Consider the following 22,375-nt stretch of genomic DNA (forward strand, 5'->3'; position numbering starts at 1 on the left):
AATTCATCCAAATTTTACTCTGTGAGTTACTTAGGGAAAAATAATCTTTACACAAATCATTGCATGTGAATCCATCACATAGTCAGGCCATGTAGGAGTACAGGTAGAATCTGGTCAATTGTCATGACTGGGGAAACTAAAAGAGGGGATCACCTAGTTTAGCTTTCTATAAACATTATTCTACACAGAATTAACCCATCTTCAATTTCATATATATGTTACCTCCCTCACATAAAAAATTAAGGCTATTCTCCATTTATAGGCATACCTCAGAGATACTACAGGTTCAGTTCCAGAACACCACAATAAAGCAAGTTACACAAATGTTTTGGTTTCCTAGTGCATATAGAAGTTATGTTTACACTATACTATAATCTATTAAGTGTGTAATAGCATTAGATCTAAAAAAAACTATATACCTTAATTAAAAAATACTTCATTGCTAAAAAGATGCTAGCAAACTCTGAGCCTTCAGCAAGTCCTAACCTTTTTGCTGGTGGAAGGTCAGCCTCCATGTTGATGGCTGCTGTGACTGATCAGGGTGGTGGCTGCTGAAGGCTGGGGTGGCTGGCGCAATTTCTTAAAATAAGACAATGCAGTTTGTCTCATCAATTGATTCTTCCTTTCATGAAAGATTTCTCTATAGCATGTAATGCTGTTTTTGATGGCAATCAATCCTCTCAAACTCTGCTCCTACTTTATTAAGTTTATTCTAAATCCCTCTGTTGTCATTTCAACAATGTTCACAGCATCTTCACTAGGAGTGGATTTCCATCTCAAGAAAACATTTTCTTCGTTTATCCATAAGATGCAACTCCTCATCCATTCAAGTTTTATCATGAGAGCACAGCAAATCAGTCACATCTTTAGGCTCCACTTCTAATTCTAGTTCTCTCCCTATTTCCACCACATCTGCAGTTACTTCCTCCATGAAGTCTTGAATCCCTCAAAGTCATTCATGAGGGTTAGAATCAACTTCCTCCAAACTTCTGTTAATGTTGATATTTTGACCTCCTTCCATGAATCACAAATGTTCTTGATGTCATCTAGAATGGTGACTCCTTTCCAAAAGGTCTTCAATTAACCCAGATCCACCAGAGGAATCACAATCTATGACAGCTAGAGACTTATGAAATGTATTTCTTAAATACAAAGAACTGAAAGTTGAAATTACTCCTTGATCCATGGGCTACAGAATGAAGGTTGTGCTAGCACACATAAGAGCGATGCTCCATCAGAACGTACATCTCCATCAGAGCTCTTGGGTAACCAGGGGCATTGTCAATGAGCACTAATATTTTGAAAGGAATCTTCTTTTTTTTTTTCTTCAGCAGTAGGTCTCAACAGGGGGCTTAAAATATTCAGTAAACCATGCTGACAGATGTGCTGCCATTCAGGCTTTGTTGTTCCATTTACAGAACACAGCCAGAGTAGATTGAGCATAATTCTGAAGGGCCCTAGGATTCCTGAAATGGTCAATGAGCACTGGCTTCAACTTAAAGTCACCAGCTGCAGTAGCCCCTAATAAGAAAGTCAGCCTGTTCCTTGAAACTTTAAAGCCAGGCACTGACTTCTCTCCAGCTACGAAAGTCCTAGATGGCATCTTCTTCCAATAAAGGGCTGTTTTGTCTACATTGAAAATCTGTTGTTTAGAGTAGCCACCTTCATGAATTCTCTTAGCTAGATCTTTTGGATCACTTGCTGCAGCTTCTACATCAGCACTTTCTGCTTCACCCTACACTTTTATGTTATGGAGACAGCTACTTTCCTTAAATCTCATGAACTAACCCCTGCTAGCTTTAAACTTTTCTTCTGCAGCTTCCTCACCTCTCAGCCTTCATAGAACCAAAGAGAGGTCAGACCTTGCTCTGGATTAGGCTTTGTCTTAAGGAAATGTTGTGGCTGATTTGCTCTTCTATCCAAACCACTGAAAATTTCTCCCCATGGCAGTAAGGCTGTTTTGCCTTCTCATTATTCATGTGTTCACAGAGCAGCACTTTTAATTTCCTTAAAAAACTTTCCCTGTGCATTCACAACTCGGCTAACTGTCCGGTGCAAGAGGCCTAGCTGTTGGCCTCTCTTGGCTTTTGACATGCCTTCCTTACTAAGCTTAAACACTTCTAGCTTTTGATTTAAAGTGAGAGATGTGTGACTCTTACCTGTCTAACTTGTTTTCCACTCCAGAGTACAGCTAAATTAAATTGAAGCATCTTAAAATGAATAAATCATAAAATAGATCATGTGTTCTATATAATAAGCAAAATACTGGATTGAAGTAAGTTAAACAATCTAATAGATTTTTTTATTCTTGACCTAAAACAAAAAAGCAGTTCTAGAACAAAATTTTTTTCACTCATAAAAATAGTGCTTTAAGGCCAAAACTTTAAAGTTCTAAATAGAATCCTGTCAACATCCCTTCATAATATTAATAAAGTTCAAAGGCCATGGTTGACTGAAAAATTTTGGCAAGCAAACTTGTACAATTAAAGTAAATAGAGTTCACATGATTTGATCTCCCAAAGCCTGGAATTTTGACCTTGACTGAAGTCTTCCCAATTCTAATGCTTTAAATAACTACTTTAGCTGAACAAAATATTAAACTATTAATTCTCACAGTGCATATGTTCCATGCAAATATTTAGCATGGACTTATCTATTCAACACATCTTTATTGTGCCTACTGGGCTAAGCCCCATACTAGGCAATGAAGATATAAAGGTGACCATGACCAACACAGGGCCTCTCCTTAAAAGGCCAAGACAAGTAGAGAAGACAAAAAAAATGAACAAATAATTACAATAAAGTCATTATCTGACAATAGAGATAAGCAAGGATATTTCAACAAATCTGTGGAGTCAGGGAAGGCCTTCTAGAAAAGTTTAGAGCCAATGTCCTTAAAACAAAAATCTTCAACGCTATGGTAATAGAACTGTATTTCTGTAGGTTATTTCTGTTCACTCCTACCAATTAAATTATTCTTAAAACACGTACAGGTTAATTTATATGAGACTTTTGCTCAGCATAACATGATGCTTAAAAGATGCCTTATAAATCAAAATTTCTTAGCTATAGTTTTAAACATCAAAATGAATCATTTCTATCACTTCAGGAAAATAAAAAATAATAAATGAAGTAGCAGCATAGGTTTAAAATAGTATTTCTGGGCCGGGCACGGTAGCTCATACCTATAATCCTAGCACTCTGGGAGGCCAAACTGGGAGGATTGCTTGAGCTCAGGAGTTCGAGACCAGCCTAAGCAAGAGCAAAACCCTGTCTCTACTAAAACTAGAAAAATTAGCCAGGCGTGGTGGCATGCGCCTGTAGTTCCAGCTACTGAGGAGGCTGAGGCAGGAGGATCACTTGGGCTCAGGAGTTTGAGGATGCTGTGAGCTACGATGACACCACAGCACTCTACCCAGGGCAACAGGGCGAGACTCTGTCTCAAAAAATAATAGTAATAATGATATTTCTGAAAAATGGCAGATTGACCTTAAGAGTCTCTTTAAACCTCTTCCTCCCCTAACCACACTAAAATCACAGTAAAAGAACATAAAAAGATATAAATACACAAAGACTAAAAAAGAGAAAAGGAGAGGAGACTAAAACACTCAAGAGAATTTGTCAAATTGTTATAAAATTGAAGAGATGGAGGAGTGGTAATTCACGTAAGGGAGCAGAGGCACTTCCTGGGTGCTGTGGAGAAGACAGCCAAATGGAGAGAAGCTATTTGCTGTAAGGACCAGGCCTTGGGAACACAAGGAGCTGTGGAGGCAGAGTAAGTGGTAGGGCTGAAAACAGAGGATTAGATAATACGTAAGTGTACCATTAGATACACATGCTCACCCAACACACATGTTCTTCCACATATGTGCACACATGCCTACATCCAGATTACTGCTCTTTCCACTTCTTCTATTCTTTGGAGAAACTCAGTAGCACCAGGGGAAAAGATCTATAAAATACTGACATTTGGATGCTACTCTATTAAGTCCAGATCACCAAATGAAGAGCTATGTTGATATACAAAGACCTTCAAAGTGGTTCTGAAATTATAGATAGGCAACAACCACACATACGTGAGGAAAACCTCCAAAATGAAGATAGGAGCTTATAAATTCAAACAGAAATAAAAAAAAGAACCTGGAAGAAACAAAGCAATGCACAGGGCAAAAGACAAAGCAAAACTATAAATTATATCCTTATAACAAAAAAAGAAAATACAGCAGCCATGAAACAAAATAAAATGCATGTAACACATGAACATCAAAGAATACAAAATAGTTTTTTGAATTAAAAAACTAGGATAGTTGAAATACAAAATTCAGTAGGAAGGCTGGAAGATCAAGTCCAAGATATCGCCCATAAAAACAAACAAACAGACAAAAAGATGTTTAAAACCACAATATAAGAAAGATTAGAATTAGACTGGGCTCTCTCAGGAGTTTTAACATGGTATTAACAGTAGTTCCAGAAAAAGGTAATAGAAAAAGGGAGAAGAGAAAATGTCAGAGAAATAATACAAGAAAATTACACAGAACTTTTAGACATGAATGTCCACACTGAAAGGGCCCTTTAGTATCTAGCACAATCGATGAAAAAATGCCCACATCAAAGCAATTACTATAAAAATTTCACACACCAGGGATAAAGAGATTATAAATTTTTTCAGAAAGAGAAAAAAGGTCACATACAAAAGGCATGACAATCAGAATGTAGTACTAGAGACTTGGGAAGGGGAAGACACAGGACTTTAGTATTATTTGACGTCTAAAACAATGCACAGGAATTTTCATAAACACTAAGCAATAATAATGTAAGTAAATAAAAATAGACAAGTAAATAAATGAATAAAATAAAAAGTAAAATTGGTATATTGAATGTTCACTACATGCCAGGGGTATCATTCTGTTTTAAATATACTGTATTAACTCATTTAACTCTCATATCACCCTACCAGATTGTTAGCCTCATTTTACAGATGAGGAAACAGGCATTGACAGGTTAATTTGTCCATAATGATACAACCAGCAGGTGGTGGAGCCAGAGTTCTAGCTTTCTAAGTGTAGTCTTTTAAAAACTGCCTAATACTGTCTTTCAACTTTAAAAGTAACATTTACTTAAAAAAAAAAAAAAAAAGAAAAGAAAATACTATGTGAATGTTCCCTATCTTACTAATCAGTTCCCAGATCAACTGTGGTTGATTAAAAGTTCTGCCTTGGAAAATCAGGGCACAAAGTCTAATACTATTCCGCTTCCCAAACCACACAAGTGTATGTGTACGGGAGGTGGGGGATAGTGGGAGGGGGAATGAAGATTGAAGGCATTTCCTAGTATTTTAAATATTCATTGAATAAAGTACTTTATGTTGTGTGCTGGTGATTTGCTGCTACATAGTCCATAAAGTAGAGTCCCTAAACTAAATGCACTTACAACCTCCACCAAAAGAACTGATGCACTTACATCAGATGACCACTGTGTATTTAGGCAAAGAATGAAGGCTATATAAATTTCATTTAAGTTAAAAACAGCATAGCTGTCTCTTTTCTAAATTATTTTCATCTAAGCCTTTCACATTCTTCCAGTCTTACAAGGAAAATTTCCCTAGACAATTTTCCTAGTCATTTATGACTATTAAATAGACTGATGTGACAAAAACATTATGCTCCTTTCTTAACTTGCCTTACACTTATCCATACCTTATATTAACTACATGATGACACTTGTTCATTTTCATGTCATGTTCCTCTGTAGGAGTCAGCTTCGTTCACAGTCTCCTGCTTTTGCTGTCCTATCCATTGTCTGTTTTATTGTATCTACTTAAGGGATTCTGGCTTTAGTGGTGGCGGTGGGAAAGAGATATATGTATACTCTTTTTGAATAAATGTTTTTTTCTTTTCCAGTCTAGTAACATCCCCATTCCTTGTGACCTATAAGGAGGCTACATAGATTTAGCATTTAGTAGCCCCTGGGCCTAATCAATTTCTATACGCTAATGTAGTGGCTTTGAGATATCAGACCGCTGCTTCGAAACTCATTCTATGGCACTGGACCTCCTGGGTCATTTGCTGCCGCACCGCCCAGTCTGGAGGTTCCCTTTTCCCACACATGCAGCCGTCCACTGTCTGCCGGTCGTGACCTTCATTTCTGAGTTGTTTTTTTATTTAAACGGGGAAGTGTTGGTTTGGGATTTAGGTTGCTAGCAGCTGTAGCAACCGTTAAAGTCCTGCTCTTTGAATGACAGCATCACCTATGTCTTCCCAACACGTGGTGAGAGGAGCCCAGGCTGTCTGGCCTAGGAGGTCTCAGTCCCGCTCACAGGAGGTTCCCCACCCGCGGCCTCAGGGCTCACAGTGTCTCCACAACCTCCACTGTCCAATGTCACGGTGGCCCACAGTCTCGGGCGCACCCTGCGCGCTTGTCACACCAGCCCTCCCCGGCGCAGGTGGAGCACCTGGCCGCCCAACCCGGGGGCGTCACCTGCGGGCCGGCCCCGGCGCGCGCACGCGCTCACGCACTTACGGTCTCCTTGGCAGCCGCGACCGGGATGGGAAGCAGCCCCCGGCCGCGGGGTGGGTCCTCGGGCTCCGCGGCCGCGCTCTCTGAGGGACGTCCCGGCACAGGTGGGTCGGTCCTGGGCTCCCCGTACAGCTGGTAGCACACGAGGCCGACGAGACCCCCGCCGGCCGCCGCCGCGATGCTCAGCTCCCCCCAGCGCCGCCGCCGCCTCCAAGCCGCCTCGGCCACAGCTCCCTCCTCATCCTCCCGGCAGGAGAAGGGCCGCCCAGGAAGGCCCGGGGCTGTCCCCGCAGGCCGCCCCCACGGCCCCAGGAAGGGCTGGTGAGCCGACAGCGGAGGCGGCAGCCGAGGCGGCGGCCACAAGAGCCTCCGCAGTGCAGCCATAGCGGGAGCCGCCCGCACCGGAGCCGGGAGGGGGCGGAAGGGGGGGCTGAGGGGGGAGTCGAAACCTCGCGAGAAGTCGGTGCGGAGCGGTTCTCCGCTGTCCGAGAGCGACCCCTGCAAGCGCGCGGCCTGGGGTCCCCCCGGAGCGGCCTTCAGCTGAGGGGACCGGGAGTGGCTTGGTCCGGGGGGAGTCAGGCGGACGCGGCAGATCCCGGCCGCTCTTCACCCCCGCAACCACGCAGTCATCGATAACCGCGCCGGCACCTGGCTGCGCGAAAACCCAACACCTAGCGGGGTCAGCGGAACATGGCAGAATCCCGGTGTGACGGGGTGTCCGGGCGTCCCTCTGCTGGCTGGGCCCCTCGCCTCTGCTTTGTTAGGTGGGTCTCGGAGCACTGGTCAGCCCCCCTCAAAGAAAGACACCCCCTAACGGTATCCAGATCTTCTGACTCAGGGTCGTGCGTCATTTTAACTATAATGGTTTGGAGGCCACAATTTCCTATAAACTAACGCAGTTGGATAGGTGATCATCTTCTGAACCCATGATTCTAATTAACCAAAATGCTCCAAGCATGTCAGTAAACCCTGTATAGAAACTTCATAGCATTTTTCACGTCTCATTTCTCTTTTCAAAATCTACGATTGGCCTATGATTGCTTTCTTCCTTCAACTTAAAATTCCATCCCCTGACCTAATTAAACTTTTACCATTTTTTAAATTGCAACATACTAGTGAATTTTAAATTTTGAAAATGTAAAATATAATAGCCAGAAATGTCTTGTTTAATAAAACTTCTGTTAAAATATGCTGCTCACCTTATTTTTCTCACTCTGAGCTCCAGCTTCTTGACTAGTTGAAAGAGGAGCAGTTACATCTCAGATCGTATATCAGGGCACGTGAATCACACCTTCACCCCCAGGTCCACTCAGTTCTGACTGCCTACTCTACCATCCAAAGAGCAAGGCTGCAGCAATCTTTTTCTCTCTTGGGAAAGTTGTCATCAACATTGTCCCCCACGTTTGGTGCTATCTTCCTTAGGGGACAATTAGCAAAATCAAAGGAGAAAGTGCTTGGGAAATTGTGTTCTGTGGGGTTGCAGCATTTCTTGTTCTTTTGTCTTTAGACTGCTAGCCACAACAGGAGTCTGGAACTCAGTTCCCTAGAATCCAGGTCCAGGGGTATGGAAACCAAGTTCCTCAAGGCATTGAGGGTCTGTTTTCTACCTTGACAAGCTCTCACTCCCAAAGACAGTGATTTACACACCACTGCTTTTCCTTTGGCCACAGCTAAGCTATGTCTGAGCAACATGAAGCCAGGACATGTATCTCCTGGCACATAGTAGAACCTCAATAATATTTATTAAATGAAGGGAATTTACTAGTCTTTTGAAGGGGGTAGGGTGGAGGCCAAGATGGGAAAGCAACTCGGGAGACAAGGAAATACAGTGGTTCATTAAAGGAGCAGATGGGGTGGAGAACCTGCTGCCTTGGGGCCACATGTGTTCTGGATCCTTGAGTGCAGCCTTTTGACTGAATCCAAATTTTACAAAACAAATCCTTGTAATAAAGGGATTTGTTCTGTGAAGTTTGGATTCGGTCAAGGGGTCACACTTGGGGATCTGGAGGGCCACATGTGGCATTGAGGCTGCAGGTTCCCCACCCCTCCAACGCAACAGGTTTCCACCAGAGAGCTCTGTTCTTTTGGTCCTTGCAGGAAAATCCAGCATGATCCATGGGCAAAGGTCAGTGGCTTGACTGGCCCCACCTCCCTTTTTGTTCTTACATATCTCACTTGTGACAACAACCAAGCTGTCAGTTGTACACATTTAACTACCTGACTTCAAGACCAGTAACATTCTCACTTTGACCATTACATCTATCCAGTCTGTTTTATATAATTTCCAGGGTCTTTGCTGATAGTTTCTCACTGTTCAATTTTTGTTGTTTAGGTCCCCAGACTCCTCTGTCTTTGTCCTCCATTTGGTGGCAGGGACTTCTTATCTTATGTATTTGGGAAACAAGGAATAGCAGCTCATACTTGCTACCAGCAAAGCCTCCCTCCCAAAAACAAGTAAGCTCTTTCTCAATCATCACATCCTGTTTTCATGTCTGATCGTGATTAAAGCTTCCACACTCATCAAAGGATGTTTTCTGGTGAAGAATAGCTTCAGAGCAATGTAATGACCACCAATTACACAAGTATGACACTAGGGTAGCAAAATAAATAACATAATCCTTCCAAAACTTTTGGCAGTATCTACTAGAGCTGAACACATGCATAGCCTGTCTCCCACCAATTTCACTTTTAGGTGAAATACTCAACAGAAATGAGTACTTACAACCACCAAAAGAGGATGTACAGAGGAATATTCATCATGCACCATTTTAATGCACCATTTGTAATTGGCAACAAATTAGAAACTATTCATATATTCATCAACCATGGCCTGGATAAAAAAATTGAATTTTATAAAGCAATCAATGAAAATTACTGAACTGCCACTACATGCAATCATATGGATAAATTTCATAGCAAAAGTTGAGTCAAAGAAGGCAGACATAAAAGAACCAACTGTATCATTCTATTTATAAAGTTCAAAAACAACAAAATATACATATATATACATATAATGTTAGACATCAGGACAGTGGTTTCCTTAAGAAGACAATAGTGAGTGGAATGGGGCAAAGGGGACTTCTGGGGTTCTGTGTCTTGATCTGGGTGTCAATGACACAAGTGTATTCAATCTAAAAATTCATAGAGCTGTCCACTTACAACTTGTATACCCTTTTTGTATATGTTACACTTCAATTAAAAGTTTATATAAAATTAAAAAATAGATTTTCTTCCTAATGTTCTTACACTATTGTGTTGTTTACTAGAGGACTTTGCTCAATTATGAACTATACAACTTAGAAGGAACATATAGAGCTTGAAGAGTTCAGCTAAAAGCACTAAAATTAATTGAAGACTTGGAAACTAAAGGAAAAGTTATATAATCATGATGTAGCCTAAGGAGAGTTAACCAAGGAGTATCTTAAAAAATGTGTTTTAGTACCCAAAGACTCCTAAGAAAATACTCATTAGCGATTTTCCTTATTTACTGAGGAAAAACCAAAAGAAACCTGGTATTCGAAACAAATGACCTCGTGTTTTATCTTCTTTGACTTGTAGCATTTTCTCCTGTGAAATGACCATATGGACAGACCCAGTAGGTATCTGGTTGAAAGGGCTAGTGCAACCCGTACATACCCTTGTCTCTGGCTGTAACCCCACACTGTCAGGTGTTGGATGGGGAAATTGCTTTAAGGGCAGATAACCAAACAGAAGGGCAGTCTTCAGAACAGATAGAAAGCTCAGCATAGAGAGGGAACCATTAGAGACATCGAGAATAGCATAAGGTAAGTCAGTGCACATAGATGTGGAAGCTTTGCGGGATGGCAAACCAGTTTCGTCCCTTACCAACGCCAACTGATTGGTGTTAGTTACCCAGAACACAGTGCTAGCACAGTTTTCAGGCCAGGCCCAGAATTCCCAGGAAAAACTAGATGAGTATCTCTGCTAAGAGAGGGCTGTGAGATTGGGGCTGAGTTGAGTTGTGGGACCACCCTGGTTTCTTTGAAAGTCTCCAGTAAGAAAGATGGTGCAAATAGCAGCAGGAAAAGAAAAACTGAAAAAAAAGTTTGAATATTTCTGTAATAAGCATGTGAGTATTTTGTATTTACCCTGTAAAGTTATAGAAGACTGGAAAAGAATTTAGAGATAGCTTAGTCTGGAAAATTTTTAACCTTTCTAAGTTTTCGGGGGGGGGGCGTAGATCAGAAGGGGCCTTCTTAGAGGAGAATGTTTGTCAAAAGAAATTGTATATGTAGCCTGAAAATACAAAGGAGACAAATGCAGAGTGTCTATAGTTGAAAAGGGGAGGGAATCTGGACCCTGTCTGTTTAAAGCCTCCTTTTCAACTCCTATGGTGAGGCCTGAGGTACCTCTGTAGAATCTTGGGGCTTAACAACCACTAAAATAGACACTCCTTTCATTTTTACTGATGACTCTGAGAGGCTGTCAGGTTAAAGAATTTTTCCCTGAGTTACACAACCAGGACTTGAGCCTATGTTCTGCCCTATGTTTTGATAGTTCCTATATTGGAATCATCAGAAACTGAGAGAATTTAAGACAGTTTTCCTTAAAGCACATTAGTTTGCAAAGAAGAGGATAGTAATTGCATTAGCTCAAGTAAAAGACATATTCTAAAGATTAAATCAATAGTCAAGAGAAAAGTGGTACTATGACGTCTTAGGAAGTGCGGTAACCAAGTCAGCTCTAGGGACCTGTGTAGTAAGAGCTCAAGGACATTTATTCTAACACACTGCTGCGAGCATGACTTGGCCACTGATTCTATCAGTCTCTGCAAATCTTAGTTCAAATTCTAAAGAGAAAGCATTAGCTTGGTTTGTCCTACAGATGTTTTCTGCCTTTGTTAGTTTTTCACTCTCAGGCTAATCAGCTGTGTCTGCGGGGAAAGGTGTAGAGTCACATGGAGATGCAATTTATGGAAAATACAGAGAACAGCTTCCCTTAGAAGCCCTCGTGGGCAGATATCGGGTGAGCTGGTAAAGGGTTAACAACTGGTTCTGGGGTAGAAGAGGTGCAGAGTCCTGACTTGTAGCATTTGCAGATTTCCATGGTGTAAATACTCCCACTGTGGTGATTTCAAGCTACCAATATGACATCACTGATTACAAAGTTGGGAAGAGATGCATGGTAGCATATCATATAGCATTTCCACTATCCATATACAAAAGACACAAAATAGTTGGGAAGCGATATAAGTTTTAGTACTTATTTCCGCTTATATTCATATTTACCTAATAAATGTAAATTATATTAATTTTAATATAATTAATTATAAGTTTTTATCCTTAATTTTTAATAATGTCTCTATTTAATAACTGGATCAGAAATTCCTGAAAATTTAACAGTCAGCTCTAGTGAGTTAGTGCAAGCTGGTTCCAACCCACCACTAGAAGGCAGGCATTTAAAGACCACCATCTCCATTAGACAGTCTGGGAGCTCTTGAAGACCAGTGTTTGGCATAAGAAGAGGACAGGATAGATAGGACTTAAGACTAAGCCCAAATAGATGAGGATTAAGAAGTTGCCTTTAGCTATAAAGGGCAAAATGAATTTACTCATAGTTTAATTAAGAGGAGGGTCTTACCTTTCCAAGGTGGTTAGCTGGTTTCAATCAACCTATATACAGATACTACTGTGGAATTATTTTTGCTCTTTCCAATTAATTTTACTTGTCGTTACAAAGACTTGAAATTACAGAATCATCTCAAGTGTGTAGATACTGGATGGGTACAACTGGATGACTACCTAGAACAGGCAGAGATTATTCTTGAGCTGAGTTTGCAAGGATCCAGTTAAAGAGCTGCACATTTAACAGCTGATAACCCAATAAGGACCAGCTCTCATTTGATATTGACAGATAATTAGGTCTGGCTTCATGCTAATGTTGATTTTTAGGTTTCATCAAAATATTTCAAATTGACAATACAATTATGTAATATATCTAACCCATACTTAAATTTATTACACTTAAAATTTGTATTTTGTCTACAGGGAGATATTCATTCTTAAGCCAAAGTAATAATTGAGTGTTTAGATCACTATGCAACATCATTTTCTGTTAAAATAAATTAGTTTGCCTCAAACACTAGAGTTTGATCTAAAAACAAAGTCTGAAAATATGGGTGTTCATAAATTCCTTGGCAGCTGAAGCATATCAAAACTCTTGCACTTCAAAAATGATTGCAGTTTTTTTTTTTCAGGGTAGTCTCAAATCTTATGTTCAGAAACCTGTAAACCTCAGACCACCACATCAAGGGAAATGAAGTGAACCTTTCACTTGATGATAAGACTTTATAGAAAACCACTAGATGAGCTACTCTAACATCATCGTGCAGGTGCATGGGTCTCCTTAAACAAATTATTCCAAAGTAAGGAAGCCTGCTCCTCCATCCTTCCAATGTTATACAAGGAAACCATGTTTACTTGGGATTTTATTGTGTGTAGAATTTATTTGAGGTCACATGCTTTGAAGAAAATCTATGATGGAGACACATGCTCTATAATATCTAGAATTAAGCATTGAACTCTTGGGTATGGCAAAATATAAATATTGCACTGACTTATTAAACACCTATGTGCCTTGAAGGGTTTGTCCCTAATGTGAATTATAAATATAGAGGGGAACACCAAACAATAATGAAACCAATATACGAAGCTTGAGGTTATTGTCCAAACCAGGTGCTTTCTCAAACTGAAAATAAACTAAATGAAGAAGAGCTAAAAGTTGTACTAATAGAACAATTCATCATGTTAAGTCATGAAAAATAGACACAGATGAGAAATAAATTTCAGAATATGGTATGAATGCTCCTTTGTTCTTATTTCCAGTCTGTATATTAAAATTAAATTTTCTTCCAATCTTTCTTTGATAATTATGAAAGACTGACATGTCATCCAATTATCCAATTAGAAGAGGTGACTAGACAGAGATATGAAACTAGGGCTTTGGAAGGAAGGTCTTAAACGTGTTAACTAACCACTACGTGGATTTGTATTGACATTTAGCTGACTTTTAAATGTGATATTAGTAAAAAAAAATTATACTTTGAAAGTTTACATATTCTATATGTGGATTATGTTAGAGTAAAAAATTATAAATTATATAACATTTATATAATAATGAGTGGGAACTTGCAGATAGATCTACAGAAATAAGTGCTTATGTTTAAGAGAACTTCAGAAGTTGGAAGTTCACGTATACATAAAGATATTTTATCTACATACTTGTTTGTTCCATAATTAGAACCTTCCTATCTTCTTCAAATCTCTGATTATAAGGTGAGGAGAATTTAAGTAATTTGAAGAGCTACGCTTGTGAAAATTGGTCTACAAAGCAAAGTGACTGAATTTTATTTCCCTACTAAATTTTATCTTGAAATTTGTGTAGAGAATCACAAAATGTTAGCTGGAATGGAACCATAGAGATAATCTAGTCTAAGGCAATATAAGATTGCCCTGAAAATAAATTTCTATTGTAATGGCCCATTAGAAATATTTATAATTTATTATGTTGGTAAGTTTGAGGAAATAATAGTTGATCTGAGTTTACTAAAGTCAACCATAAAAGGCTGCCATCTGAATCTTTCATCTCTTATTTTTAAAAATCCACGTAGAGGTTTATTTGCTGTTGTGATTGTGTCTTTTTGTTATAGTTTCTGGTAAATGCAGTTTTATGGGTGATTCAGTTCTCACTGAAGAGCTTCTCTTTTTATTTGCTTTATATGACAGCAAACTACTCTGAATTCAGCTCCTGGCCATTTCATTTACTTGACTCAGCTCCTCGTCCTTGAACTCATCTCACAATTTCATTGCCAGGCAGAAACTTATAGCCTTGTTTGCAGGAATAGCTTGAGTCCAAAATATTTCCAGCGTCAACACTTTCACGGTGTCCTGACAGCTGCACAGTATCTGCTGAGCTGCATTTTGTTCCTCATCAAGATTATTGACATTTTCACAATTTTTCCGTGATTTTTATCTTCGCCAATGACCTACTCATTATCATCATGCTGTGATTTTTTTTTTTTTTTTCATTTTTGGAAGTGAGGCTTGCATGAGGAATTTACTAACAGTGTAACTAGAAGCTGGAGAAGTGAAACTTGGCAGCATTTGTCCTATCAAGGTCCCTCTTGGCCTTATCAAGGTCTGGCAGCGTATGTGACCACATCGTCCTCTAGTGGCTGACCCCATGAGAGGCCAGTGGCCATTCTCCCACTGTGGCAGACTGTCCTTTCTCTCAGTGCATGACTTTATGCCCAGGGGTTATTATTTTTTAAGATAAAGGATATTTTTCTTAGTATACACTTGTTTTCTAATAGTCAAATTTTATATCTTTGAATATACATTCTATGACTTAGAACCATTCTTAGTTGGGGGAAATATAAAAATGAATTCAAGAAATCAAGACAAATACTTCAGATTTCGGAAAAAGTCTTAAGGAGCATATGTAGCAATCAACAGATATTTAGCAGGTATGTAAAATACTCCAGGCACTGTTGTAGGTGCTTGATATATGTTATTGATCAAAGTAGACAAAGATCCCTGCCCGCATGGAGCTTACATTCTACTATGAGGACTACCCTAATGAGTATGTGTTTCTCCTTAGGATATCATTCAAACCAGACTCCTTGTAAATGTGAAATATTTTAATAACCATACTGTTATGAACTGTATTCGCAACATTCAGTAATGTAATTAGTTTTGTGTTGTCTTGTCTAACCTGCCTTCAGGAGGTGACTGGCGACATGTCACTTACTCAGCTGATATTAGCCCCAGTACCTCGCCATGCAGATGTATCACTCAGCCCATGTGCTAATGCTGCTTACTCCGGAGTGGCCAGGATAGAAAGCTATTTACGTCTTCCTAAATTGTGCTCCAAAATTTAAGAAATGCCCTTTTAGTCCTCTCTCCAGTCCTCTTCTCCCACTTCTCCTCCCTGTAGGGATGAAGGCTTATTCCTAATCCTTCCTCTCTGATTTGAATGAACTCCTACTGAGCAGTTTTTGCCTGGGGCTAGACTCCAGTTTCACATAAATGGGACTAGTTATCTCTGGCCTCTAATTAGGAGACAGAAATGGGTACATAACGTTACTCTCATCACATTACTTTGCTTGAAAGATATGAAATTTCAAGGTAGTTCAAGGTTGCTGATTCTGGCAGCAACCAGATAAATAAAGTAATGTGTATAAGCAGCAATGTCAATTTGAATCATATTTTTTGGGGGTATACTTTGGTTGCTCTAGAGAATCAACTTTTATTACTGTTTGGGTACTTGTGGCATGATTTGGTGAGAACAGCATTGGAATTGGGTGTGGAATATTTTAATTTAAATTATGGTTTTCCCATTAAGTAGGTGAGATTAATGTGAAAGCCATCTTCCTCATCTATAAAATAAAGGTGTTTGGTTAAGGTGATATGTCAAGTTCCTCCCATGAAATGAAAAATATAAAATACACGGTACAATTTTATGATATATTCAAGTGCTAATGACAGAAGATATGAAACACTAATAAATGATTTGTATTTAGCCATGTACTGTAAAATAGATTACTTCCAAAAGAACTTGTTTATTATGGAAGTATGTATAATTCCTTCAGACCCATCTCAAAATACTATTAATAAAGCTTTTCCCGGCAGCAAGCATAAAAATTCTTTCTCTGTGCTATAACTAAAGAGCATTGTTAATTTTTATGATGCTATAAATCCCACAAACCATCTTTAGCTTTTTGATTCCATGGAGCAGAACATGGGGTTTTAAGTGACCTAAAAGCCATGGAAAATTGATAATGATATCTTCATTAAAATCATCACTTAGATGTTGTAGCACCAATGGATTTTCATACGCATTTATTCATGTAATTCCTATAACATTTCTGCAAGTTGGATAGAGTACACTTTCTTATTTGAATTTTATAGAGGAAAAAAAACTGAGCTCCGAGGAAACAGGGTAACTTTCCCAAAGTCTCATAACTATTGAGTGTCAACATCCTGCTTATATCTAACAAGGTAAGGAAAGAAAAAAAAATACAAGGTAAAAATTAAATTTACCTTATTACTTTTGTTGCTCTTTGTGGTGGATAACGTATGGATAGCGTATGGAGTGGGGCTGGATTATAGAAATTTCCATTCCTGAAATAAGCAAGTAATAACCAAGATGTTTTTGCCAAATTTTCATTCTGCATGAATGTGATTCCCCAAATTATATGACTTCATGGTCAATTAATATTCCTCTTTTTTTTTTCACATGTGCTCAATGCTGTCCACAAAAAAATATCCAACCTGTCTGGTCGAGGTGGGGGATTTTGTGCAGATTGGGACTCTTCTATGCAAGTAGTTCAAATTCAGAAACCCTGATTTATCTCAATTACCTTACATAATGGCTATTGAATTTAGATTTTCTCTCCTATATTAAAGTGCATCTAATATCTAAATTGTGACTTGACATAAAAATTTACATAAAACTCTTATTTTGCTCTACTTACATACTAACAATAATAGTACAAAGAGCTCCATATACTTTTTTCATTCAATTGTTAACATTTCACCCCATCAGCTCAATCATCTGTTCTATTTCTCTCTCTCTCTCTCTTTCTGTGTGCAGGTGTATATACATTTTCTCTCAACCGTTTAAGAATAATTTTGCAGACATCATGTCTCTTTATCCGTGAAGTTTTATTTTGTATTTCCTAAAACTTTTCCTTATATAACCAAAGTTCAATTGTCAAAATTAGGAAATTTAACAAAGATATAGTATTATCTAATTCACAGTCCATAGTCACATTTTGCCAGTTGTTTCACTACCATCCCTATGGTTTTATTTTTCACAGATTCAGGCTCCATACTAAGATCATACATCACATCTAGTTTTCATGTCTCTTTAGTTGCCTTTAATCTGGAACAGTTGCTCAACCTTTCTTTTTCTGTCTTGATTTTGATGTTTTGGAAGAGCACAGGCCTGTTGCAGAATGTTCCTCAATTGGGATTTATCTGATGTTTCTTCATGATTACATTGAGATTTTGCATTTTGCTTGTTTGTTTGTTATTTTAGAGTTAGGGTCTTGCTCTGTCATCCAGGCTGGAGTGCTCATAGCTCACTGCAACCTTGAACTTCTGGGATCAATCAATCCTCCTGCCTTAGCCTTCCAAGTAGCTAGGGCTACAGGTGTGCACCACCACATCTGGCTAATTTTTTAATTTTTTGTAGAGATGGGGTCTCATTATGTCACCCAGGCTGGCCTCAAACTCCTGGGCTCAAGCTATCTTCCCGCGTTGGCCTCCCAAAGTGCTAGGATTACAGACATGAGCCACTATGTCTGGCCCAGGTTATGCATTTTTGATAGGAAGAACACATACGTGACAATGTTTCCTTCTTAGGGTTTCAAGAGGCACAAGGTGTTGGTTTGTCCCATTATTGTTGTTTACTCCTATTTTGTGGTTAAGATAGTACTGTATTCACCAGATTAATCCACTACAAAATTATCATTTTCTCTTTGCAATCAAGACTCTTCATCAAACTGTTATCGGCTAGTTTTAGCATGCCTTGCTGATTTTCTCTAGATCAACAATGATCCTATGGTGGATGCAAAATGGTCACTTTCTAATTCCATCATTATTTCAATATTTAGTAGTTAGTATTCTACCATAAGGAAAAGTTTTCCCTTCTTCTTTATTTATTTGTTTGTTTGGTTGTTTATCTATTTAAACAGTTGCACTCAAAGTTTGTCATTGTACTTCATAAATATCTTGTTCCTATCATTATTTGTTTTGATGCTCAAATTGTCCCAGATTTGGCTTATGTCCCTTGGGCATGTCCTCATCATTTTTTGAATATTTCCTTCTGGCACAAAGAAATGCCCTACTCTTAGAACCAGCCATTTCTACAAGGGTCCCTGAGTCATTTTGGTAGGAGATTGAATGGAGAAGCCAACATCTAGACACTAGGTATAATCATTGCCCCGGGGTGGGTTTGCTTCTAGGCCCTTTTAGTGGACAGACCCTTCCCCCAACACACACATGGGCACCATGTGTTAATGCTGATAACTGCAATTCCAATTCAACGCTACAGGGTTCATTCTAGTCTTCCCTCTTGTATTTGAACTCTATTCTTTACTAATAAAATCCCTGTCATTATCCTCACTACATTTACTTATGTGCTCAATCCTACATCACACTACTCTAACCTCTACCCCTGAGGAAAACAATCTTTCTCACTGAAGTTCAATATTTATTTATGTGGTTTTTTTTTTTTTTGGTCTTTGGACCTATATTATATCACCAAAGAACTATATTTGAGAGTTACTTGGGTTTCTTTTTAAAACATACCATTCTTATACCCTCTGTATGGTTATACTATTCACTCGAATATTGTTAGGTTCATTTCTTCCTGATTTTAGTCTATTTCCCCAATCCTATTTTATTTTGCTTTTTTTTTTTTGAAAAAAAAATATAAAGCAGTAACATTTCTCCAGAAGTCAAAATTCTATAAAAAGTTCTCTGAGAAGTGTCACTCCTCCCTCCCTTCCACTCCATTCACCTCCATCCCCTGGCAACCAACTCACCAGGTCACCAAGTTCATTCGTTTTTGGTTTGTCAAACCTGCATTTATTTTTTTGAAAAAATAATCATATACATGTAGTTGTTTCTCATTTTCCCTCTTTTATACAGATAAGGTAGCACATCATATATACTCTTTTATACTTATTTATTTTCACTTAACAATGTACCCTGGAAATACTCCATATCAGTTCATAGAGATCTTTCTCAGTCTTCTTTTCCAGCCATATAATGCTCCATTGTGTGAATGTACCATAATTTATCCAGTTTTCTACATATGAAAATGTATGTTGTTGCCAATATTTTATAATTATACGTAATGAATAATCTTGTGCAAATATACTTTTATTTTATTGGGGTCTAAGTCATGACTTTTAAATCAGCTCTATTTCTTTTTCTCTAGTTAAACACATGTAGAGGCAGCATCAAAAGGTATTAACTCCTTTCTCATGTGTAAAAACAGAGATTCATGACAATATGCTGACCTAAAAAACTATACAGGGATTATATGGTCTGGAAAACTGTAACTACATTTTGTGGAAGTAAAAGTTGTACCACATATTTGTATAACAGCAAGGCAAGTGTGGTCTCTAGGAAGTATAGGTGAAGTTGATTAGATTGCAGTGTATACTTAAAAGTTGAATAATGCACTCTTGTAAAACACTCTTCAAAATTATTTAACTTCCCATGATATCATCACAGCATGTGCAAAAAAAAAAAATCTTTAGTGTTATCTTTTCCTGTCACATGACTACTGCAAACAAAAGAAATCCTTATCTTTTTGTTTCTATTCTGGTCCTTTATAAAATGGCATTAAGCACCATTCAAAACTTACACATTAAAGGTTTGGTTTGGGAGGAAAAAAAGATTTTTTTTGGTATTCAAATAAATTACATCTGCTAAATTATAAAGCAAAAATTTTCACAACTGAAGTTGTCTAGCATGTTATAAAACTTAATAGTTTTAAAATCATTTTCCTATACATTTTCACATATAAGTCTCATAGCTACCCTAGGCATAGTGAACTAAGCTGGACTTACGTTGTCCTTTTTTTGCAAAAGAAGAAATAGAGGCATTTAGAGAGTTTAAGAAAATTGCCCTGGGATTTTGGACTCTGGGATAAATCCTGAACTAGAATCCAGGACTATTTTTTTTTTTCTCTATAAAGCAGGATGTAACTATCTTATAGCGTTATTGTGGTGACTAAATAAGATAATGTTCATGCAAATGTTAAGGTGTTCAAAGAGAAGGTAGTTCCATTATTACATTATTTGAGCTTTTGTGACTATGTGTGAAAAATTTCCCATATTTTAGTGTGTGTGTATGTATATATACACACACATATATAAGAGATTTAAACAGTCTAAGAGCTATAGCTCACACAGCAGAAAGTGTTCATGTGGAAAAATATTTCATAGGCTGAAGTAGTACCTCTAGGAGCAGGTGACGATAATATATATCCATTGTGGAATAATTAACAGCATTATGTGTTGCACAGAAATTAGACCTTGAAACAAACCTCATTAAAAGGCACCGATCTAAGTTTAAAACCTTTAAGTATCTCCTCTTTAAAAGTGATCAATGTATGTACTGGCTACTTTAGTTATCCTGCTATGAGATTCACACAACTTTGATCTAACTTTCTTTGATTTAACACTGCAATTAAGAAGATTTGGTTCAAAGTAAAAGCTCATTGGTTGATGTTTTACACTGATGTGATAATGTTTACACAGATGTGCTTTGAAATCTTGATTATGGTGGATTTGGGGGTCCTACCACAAGACAGACTGCTGTTATTTGAAAGGTGAAATAATATAACATTTACCTAGCACAACCTTTAAAACAGACTTAGCAATATACATTTCTAAGGTGATTTATCTGTTTATTGTTTCTAGCCAGTGTTTTTGTTTTATTTCATATCTGTCAACAGTAAATCACTTGCTTTAAGGATTCTTTTATAACTTGGTTGCACAAGGGTTATTACTTAGGCCCATAGTGATGAAAAGGTGTAACTGTACCGACTTTAAAGCACCTGCCAATTAATTAGAAAAAACCCTTCAGAGCAAATGAAATAAACCAGTCAAATCCAACTGAGCTCCCAGGTTTAGGCTTTTGCTGAACAGATCATGAAACAAGACTGAAAAACTAATCTTCAGTGATTACCTAGAATTTTTTTGCTCAAGGGAAGCATAAATTTGCCAAATAATTCTCAACTCTGCTGCCAATGAAAAATTTTAATGGGAAGATCTTGAATTTAACTAATGGGACAACACCGAAGTTTCAGCATTTCAATGGACATATATCTCACTGCTTCACTTCAATGGCTTTTTATTTTACATATAGGGACTCTTAAATTTTACCAGTAATCTTCATTATTTCCATTCACTTGTTTTTAGGTTTTATAATCAAAGTGTGAACAAAAAATCTAGCCTTTGAGAAAATGCAACTAAAAGAGCAGAGACCCACTCTTAGATTGTATAAGGTACTTGGAGGCCATTCAATATTCATGACACTATTCCAGATATTCCTTTTCTATTCATGGCAAAATACAAGAATGTAAACCATTTCTTTTCAGTTTATTTGGATTTTCTCTAAATCCCTTGATTCATGATTATTTTATCATATTATGCTAATTAAAAGTTCATGACCTTAGCACACGATTTAAAACTTTCATATATATATACACACACACATATGTATACATGTGGTAATCTTGGTTATATCATGTGCTGAGTAAAAATAAACATTAAAGAGAACTTGGGAAGGGGGGGGAGGGTGTTCCTAACCTAACCGTGATTATGTAAAGAAAATCCCCCATCTAAATGATAAAAGAAAAGAGTAATGCTTGTACATTTTATTAGTGTTTTAAAATTAGTGAGTTAAACTGTCAAAGCTTTGATTTTCCTTTCATGTGTGTCTGGGCAGGTCTAAGCCTCAGGTAACGCCCTTTTTCCTTCTCCCTCTCTTACCTTTCTTTGCACCTGTCCACTGCAGGCTCCCAGCAGCTCCCAAGGAGTCCAATTCTCCTGTTCTCTCCTCTTCCTCCTCCTACCCATCCCCTCCTTTTCTCTCTCTTCACCCCCCTCTCCCCACCCTCCCCCCTTCCTCTTCTGTGTACCTGCCAAGCTGGGCTCCCTTTGGCGGCGATCTCTCACTGCAAAGGAGCTCACATCAAAGGCGGCTGCACGGCAGCGTCACCGTTGTCCCAAAGACATCCCCAAAGAGGGGCCTCTACTGCGCCTCCCCGAAGTTGCTGGCTGGGTCTGGCCAAGTGCGGGAATGAATTTTGCGAG

The 22,375-nt window shown here is 38.4% G+C and overlaps 1 protein-coding gene across 2 annotated transcripts in view; it reads right to left on the minus strand.

The window, feature by feature from the left end:
• Positions 1-6,938, minus strand: part of MICU3 (mitochondrial calcium uptake family member 3) — an 80,156-nt gene extending 73,218 nt beyond the window's left edge. Inside the window, exon 1 of one of the 2 annotated variants that reach the window (XR_011235236.1) lies at positions 6,520-6,938. Coding sequence is in view for 1 of the 2 variants with exons in the window: in XM_069485196.1 (XP_069341297.1) it covers positions 6,520-6,900 (381 nt within the window). In the remaining variant the exon portion in view is untranslated. The remainder of the gene's footprint in view (positions 1-6,519) is intronic. The other variant, XM_069485196.1, reaches the window with a different exon arrangement.
• Between the last annotated feature and the right edge of the window lie 15,437 nt (positions 6,939-22,375).

This window comes from Eulemur rufifrons, chromosome 12 (assembly GCF_041146395.1).
Source record: "Eulemur rufifrons isolate Redbay chromosome 12, OSU_ERuf_1, whole genome shotgun sequence".
Taxonomy (NCBI): Eukaryota; Metazoa; Chordata; class Mammalia; order Primates; family Lemuridae; genus Eulemur; species Eulemur rufifrons.